The sequence below is a fragment of the Anopheles coluzzii genome, chromosome X, assembly GCF_943734685.1.
Source record: "Anopheles coluzzii chromosome X, AcolN3, whole genome shotgun sequence".
NCBI lineage: Eukaryota > Metazoa > Arthropoda > Insecta > Diptera > Culicidae > Anopheles > Anopheles coluzzii.
Genome location: NC_064669.1, coordinates 17,049,129 through 17,056,360, shown reverse-complemented (window position 1 = coordinate 17,056,360; position 7,232 = coordinate 17,049,129). Strand labels below are relative to the sequence as shown.

The 7,232-nt window shown below is 41.1% G+C and overlaps 1 protein-coding gene across 1 annotated transcript; it reads right to left on the bottom strand.

Annotated features, from left to right (window-relative positions):
- Positions 1-2,315: 2,315 nt before the first annotated feature.
- On the bottom strand, positions 2,316-4,173 carry LOC120954819 (coiled-coil-helix-coiled-coil-helix domain-containing protein 10, mitochondrial). Its single transcript, XM_040375053.2, has 3 exons — positions 3,929-4,173; positions 3,002-3,167; positions 2,316-2,898 (listed from the first exon to the last, which is right to left on the bottom strand). The coding sequence occupies exons 1-3, from the start codon at positions 3,973-3,975 to the stop codon at positions 2,641-2,643; spliced, it is 471 nt and encodes a 156-aa protein (XP_040230987.1). The 5' UTR covers positions 3,976-4,173; the 3' UTR covers positions 2,316-2,640.
- Between the last annotated feature and the right edge of the window lie 3,059 nt (positions 4,174-7,232).

Genomic DNA, 7,232 nt, shown 5'->3' with positions numbered 1-7,232 from the left:
AGATAGATTTCACTGTGATTGGTTTCAAGACCGCAAATGTGCTGATAAAAAGGGCATATATACTAACAATAGTTTCAATATTAGTACCGAGAAGATATTTGTAGTTCACTAGCATTGCCGTTCTTGAATAAGTGATCGATTGGTTTAGTGTTTTCTTTAATATTTCCAAAATACATTGTTTCTAGAACGATATATTTTGGATTGTGTCTAAGAACGTTTGTTTTGTTCCTTTGATAAACATTTCCTGGTAGAATATTTTAAAAAAGAAGCAAGTTACATCGTAATTTTAATTTTTTGGTGGGTAATATGCTTAAGCACGAATACAATTTTTAAGATGTCGATTAATCCATTGCCATCAAATCTATAACCCACTTGAAGATCACCTATGTACTTCTGTGGAAGTCATCCAAGTGGCAGCAATTAGTAGGTGAAATTCTCGCCTTCATGAAATAGTCTAGATCCAAATAGAAAATATAAATACAAATAGATCCAGGAAAATGAATTTGAAACACTCGTGTACATATACCACACACTTGCGACTATTACGACAATTATTACGACACTTTTCCTCTTGCGATTAGTTTTGTATTAAGCGATTACTTAGTACTGTAGGTGACCGGTAACTAAGATGCAAACTTCAGCTAGCGAACAATATTCTCTAACTGAAGTGACGCTTCGATGGATTGGTAGTTTTTATTGGCGTTTACTTGAACGAACATATTAAAATCCGCGCCAATGAAGAGCAAAACGCGCGAAATCCGCGCCCAACGCAAATTCCGCGCGAAACGCTAAATCCGCGCTAACTGTAACAGCTCTGCATTTTTTCTGATTTAATAGCTATAAAAGCCCTAGATTGATTCAAATTGAATATCTTATGATCATTTTGTTCGAATAACATATATGACCAGACAAAAATCTAACAGGTTCAAATCAGGAGAGCTAGGAAGCCCATCTGTTTTCGTCCAAAATTGATTAAATGCTCTCTGCACCGTGTCAGAACAATGTTGCGGATTAAGGGTATGATGATGATGATGATGATGATGATGATGATTCGGGGGTATCGGGGGCCCTAGGCGGAAAGACGAGTTGAGGCCCCCTGTAAATGATAAATGTTGTTGTTGCGGGGGGGGGGGGGGGCTTGCGGCACTAAACTTGCGGTTGCGAGATTGAACAGTCGGGGGAATCAGTCACAGGCTCTAAAATTTTTGCTGACCGGGGGGTGGGGGGGGGGGGGGGTGTTGTTCAAAAAGGCAACCGCCTAGTCCGCCTACCGTTAGATCCGCCACTGCAATGTTGGCAATGTGTGCGGGTGCAACTTCCTGTTGAAATATATAATTATCCTTTCCATAGAACTTCTGCTAGTTTTGGGAACAGTTTTCTACAAAACTCCAATTATATAATGCATGGCGATAATTTTTACTCCATGTTCGATGAAAATCTATAGGAATTTACCGCGCTTACAAATAGTTATAGGACCCCAAACATCGCTAGAACTGGATTATGAGAAAAGAGGAAGATAAATTTGGGACGTAGGAATATTTTCCTTGGTTGCTGCCCACACTCGATCGTTTTGTTGTGATGTGTGGTTGCTGTAAAACAAAAGATTTCTCATTCGAAAAAAAATTAATTTGTGATCAGCATGCCTGAGACAGGATCAATTTGCTTCTTTCTAACCTTTTTTTGCTAGAATGATCCAGAAACTCAATTACCAATCCATTTTTCTAATGCCTTAATGATCCAAGATTATTTGATATAATATTATAAACCGATCATAAAGACTTTTTCAGGTCTGACGCCATTCACGTTACGTCGAATTCGTTCCCTCACAATTTTAATATTTTTCTGACCGATCTTGCTCTGTCTTATAAAAATGAAGACAGATGGTACCTTTTAATCGTTTTATGAACGATGTTGCGCTTAAAATTACGAGTCTTGATGCTTCCGAATACAGCACCAGGGCTCACCGTTCCAAAAGAATTTCACGACAATTACTCTCAATTGTTTCATTGCGTTTTAGAATTAATCAACAAATCTAGCAATGTCACTTATCATACCTGTTAGTGTATGGATGCATGCAAAAGCTGTAATTCAAAAGTTTCACAATATATACTAGTAGAATGATGTAAAACAAACGCTAATTTCGTATCCGAACTTATTGATCACGGTGTATTTCTCGAACTTAAGACATCAATTTTTGCTCGATTAGATTGTTTTTACTTTTGCATCTTTATTGTTGCTACTTTCCTTCTATCTGTGACGCGTGTTCGCGTGTAACCCGTACAAGAACTCAAAATAAATAAATAAAATGGGCCAGGTGTGTTTCGTGTTTGTAGACACGCTACGTTGGGGCTGTTTATTCGTTAAAGGCAAAATGAAAATCAACAACACATCCTAACAGCTCGCCACAGCGGAATTTCGTTTGCGCCACCATGGTCAATCAATGCCCTCTGGCCATCCCCCCCATACTGCTCACACACACAGCTCTACGAAGCTGGATGAAGGGCGATAAATTAAACTAACACCATCTTCGCGTCCCGATAAGGTGCGTCTGTGTGTAAACCCATACGATCTAAAGCAAATAGCTCTTTTTTGTTTTCTTCAATTGGATCGCTAAAACGGGACGCCTCACGTCCTGGCAAGTTACATATGATGTTGCACCTTGCACTGACGCAACGCCTCGTTGAATCCCTCGCAGAGCGTCAGGTCGGACTGGTTCTGGGCGCAGGACAGGAACTGTTTCATCTCCCAGGAGCACGGACCGGTTTCGCCGGCCTGCTGCTGCTGCTGCGGGTAGGCGGGGGCTGGTGCGTACTGCTGCGGAGCGGCCGCAACCGGTGCCGCCTCCTTCGAGTCGGATCCGCTGAACATTCCCGTGAGCGCGTGACCAACCGTGTGTCCCTGGAAAAGAAAGCGTACCGCAAAAAAAGAAACAAGACAGTTACAGACCGATGCTGTTTGCTTGTTTGGGATGAGGCAGAGCCGCCGGTGGTCGAACACTTACAACAGCTGATCCGATGGCAACACCGCCGGCGGTGGCGGCCATCTGTGCCATCAGGCCGGGACCCTGGGACGGGGCGGCCATCGGGGCGGCGACGGCGGCCGGTGCAGCCTGCTGCACGACGGGCTGCTTCGGGGCCGGAGCCGGTGGTGCAGCCGCCATTGGTGCCCTAGCGCGAGAAGGGGTAAACAAGTGAGTAAGAAATATTATTGGAAGAAGAAAAAACAACAACAACGTCGCGATCGGACCAGCCAGTTCCAAAGGTCAGCGCAGGGAGTTATGACGACACACGGAAAAAGACAGAAAATATCTAAGCAATGGCGAAGAAGATTTGGTGGAAAGTTCTAGATGTTACCCCACTTTTCTCGTGTGGGTTGTTTACAGCATGCGCTGATGATTCGGTGTTTCCCCCGTGATGCAGTTTCCCGAACAAGCTATTGCTCCGTATGATGAAATGTGGTGCAATATGTTTATGACAAATAATTTTAACAAAATCCTCATTGGTACATTGCCATGCAAAGGCAAACATAATTATTCAGCATTTTCCTAGCCGATGAAACTGACGCAACAGCAGACAGCATCACGCAACCGTGTGTCAGGTTCATTCATGCATTCGGACCGTTTATTTTCGGTCGGCATACCGTCACCGAGGGACAATATATCGCAATCGGATTGCAAACCAATCCGGACGAGACATCCGGAACTGGGAGAGGCTAGGCTTTCAAGGATCTGACCCAACAGCACATCGAGCGTTTCCATCGCGAGAGCAATCAGCCCGCCGTGTCGTGCCGATTGCGTAACGATACTTTTTTCCAGATGTTTACCGCACGCGGCGACAGGCGATGGCCACCACTAGGCCAGGGCCGAAAGGAGCAGCATCGAGTGAACATCCCTAACCTCAACACGGAATAGAGTGGAAAGAAACGGTACCTGCGGGCGGCTGGTGGGGGCGATGCAGTACGTCCTCGTCGTGGCATTTTGATTTCACTTAATACACAGCGGCACTGGTTTGATTGGAGTAATTGACTAGGGCACGATGTTTGCAGTGCGCCTCACACTCACGATGGGGTAGGTTTTTTGTTGGCACTTGGCTGTTTTCGCCTGTTTCGCAAGTTCACACTTGATCACTGGATGGGGAGCCTGTCGGAAGCACAATGAATTTAAAGCATTCCGCTGGCGGTCACAGAATCGTGACCGCATGACGGAACGGTTGGCTCCAAGGCCTTTTCGGGCAGCCATGTTTGATTGCATAGGTGGAGTAACCGTTCAAATAAACATACAGCGACGACGTAGCACGCGAAGACGTCTCGCGCGATAAAAAGTAGCTCAATTTTGCAAACAGACGGGGCGAGTATGGGCTTCGAACGACGAAATCCGTTCGCCGCGGTTGTCAGAAGGCGCTCACTTGGCGCGGCCGCGAAATTCCGGTCCGTTCATTTTCGGCCTAAGAAGCGCGTGAAAGAATGTGTTCTACCTGGCGGGGTCGAACGTTCCCATTTGTATGAGGAGAAACCCGCGAGGTTTTGCGCTGCGGATTTGGAACGAATGTTGTTTTGTTGAAACGTTTTGCTTTAAATTTTGCTTTAAATGATTGAAGTGAATTGAACTTAGAGGTATGTAACATTTTGAAAATGTTTTGTAAACTATTTCCAACAAAAAAAGTTTTCATCAGTTCTGAAATTGTATATAAAAAAATACAAAATATATCTGAATATAAATATGCATACAAATATCTATAATAATATAGTTATATAAATGCACTATATATATGTGTATATATATACATACATATATAGACACATAAAGCTTTACGCATCTATATATTAATACATATAAAGATATTTGAATATTTATGTAAAGGTCAAATTAAATTTTTTTATTTACATTTTTTACACTGCTGAAAACTTTTTAGAAAAATATCATAACACATTTTTACCATGTTAATAACGCTTATAGGGTAAATGTACCAATAGTGGTGCAATTTGTAGTGGTACCGATGTGTTTTAATGGATTTAAAGTGTCAGGAAGGACAATTTCTGAATATTTTAACACATAGCAATTGGAATATGTTTTATCTTCGCAATCGCAACCATTTTTACCATGAAACACATCACATTTACGAAAAAATACATATTTTTGTGATTGCTTCGTTGTACCTATAATGGTGGTATGGTTCCTATAGTCGTCGTATTGTGTTCCTATAGTGGTGGTAAACAAAGATGCATCAAAAACGGTGTATAATATCAATGAAACTTAGTTTCGAAGCTGTTTTCGTATGAATAGCAAGGATTACTGCCATAATATTGGTTTCTTGCGTAATTTGATCGTAAAAAAATGTATAAATTTGATTGATGAAACTATTCACTAAAGTACTGCATCACACCTGTCGTCAACCTACACCCGGAAGAGTGTGCTTGATTTGAAGTCAATTTATCATTCAGCCAGATAAGCGAATTTTGGCCTGTTTTTGGTAAATTACCTACATAAAACTCATTTCTGTTGCTTATGTTGGTGAAAACAGTACGACATGTCAAAAATTTCCCCGAAAAAATCTAAAACGACCTTTTTTTTATTGATTTTATAACTATAACCACTATAGGAACATGCCTGTTTTGTGTACCTATAATGGCACTATGGTAAAAAACACTTAAAATGCATAAATATGGTCAAAAGGCAAATAATTTTAGTAAAACAATAACATTTCATAACAGTTATGTTGAAAAACTAGTAATTGCGTGGTTATATGGTCATTTAGAACGTTAACAGAAAAATGGTTATCGTTATGAAATCCTAAGGATTTTCTAAAAATGTTGACACATTTCACAAAATAATGGATTTTTCGGTCACTAAGTAACGGAATGGCCCCATTTAACTTTTAAACCCTTTGTAAAAGGCTAAAGAACATTTGACACTAACTTAAATAACTTACTTACTTTTAATTTGCCGTATGAACCGCATTTTAGAGCAATAGCACCACTATTGGTACTACCACCACTATAGGTACATTTACCCTAACTCTTTAAAATAAAACCAATAAACATTTTTATGGATTTTTATAAAGTACCCAAGCGCCACAGATTAAGCTTAAACGAAAGGAAAATTGAATATCCATAGAAAGTTGGCGGTTTGATCAATAGATGGCGTATTACAACTCATCATTATATTGCTATCCTTTCCTTGCAATGTGTTTCGACAAGTTTCATCTTATCATCCCAAGCGCCACAGATTAAGCTTAAACGACTGGAAAATTGAATATCCATAGAAAAAAAATGAAAGCTTCACAGCTTCATTGGTTTGATCAATAGATGGCGTATTACAACTCATCATTTTATTGCTATCCTTTTCTTGCAATGTGTTTCGACAAGTTTCATCTTATCATGACCTATATAGCCTTCTAACTTTCTGAGCAAAAATCTATATCAAAGGTCGTGTGGTCAGATACGTGGGTATCAACACCAACGACCATTACTCAAATCTCACTTGCTTCAGTGCTGGTTGTTTCCGTTGGAGTTTAGTATTTAAACAATCGTATCGCCGTTCTAGTTCTAGCGATGCATAACTTCAATGCGAAACCATACAACAGTACAGAGGAAATGAGAAAGCTCTCCTCCAAGCGATGAAGCTCAACTGGTTGGAGTATCCCACCAACAGAGAGCGCCACCAGCTTTTTCGCTATTTTTAGAATGCATGAGTCGTTTGCCGTCTGCTAAACGAAGTCTTTCTATATTCCGTTTAGGTAGAGAACTTGAGTCGTTTAGAAGCCTTTTAGTGGTCGTTTAGTGGATTTGTAGCACTTGGGATGACCTATATAGCCTTCTAACTTTCTGAGCAAAAATCTATATGAATGGTTGTGTGGTTAGATACGTGGGTATCAACACCAACGACCATTACTCAAGTCTCACTTGCTTCAGTGCTGGTGGTTTCCGTTGGTGTTTAGTATTTAAACAATCGTATCGCCGTTCTAGTTCTAGCGATGCATAACTTCAATGCGAAACCATACAACAGTACAGAGGAAATGAGAAAGCTCTCCTCCAAGCGATGAAGCTCAACTGGTTGGGGTATCCCACCAACAGAGATCGCCACCAGCTTTTTTGCTATTTTTAGAGTGCATGAGTCGTTTGCTGTCTGCTAAACGAAGTCTTTCTATATTCCGTTTAGGTAGAGAATTTGAGTCGTTTAGAAGCCGATTAGTGGTCGTTTAGTGGATTTGTGGCACTTGGGTACAGGTGGGGCT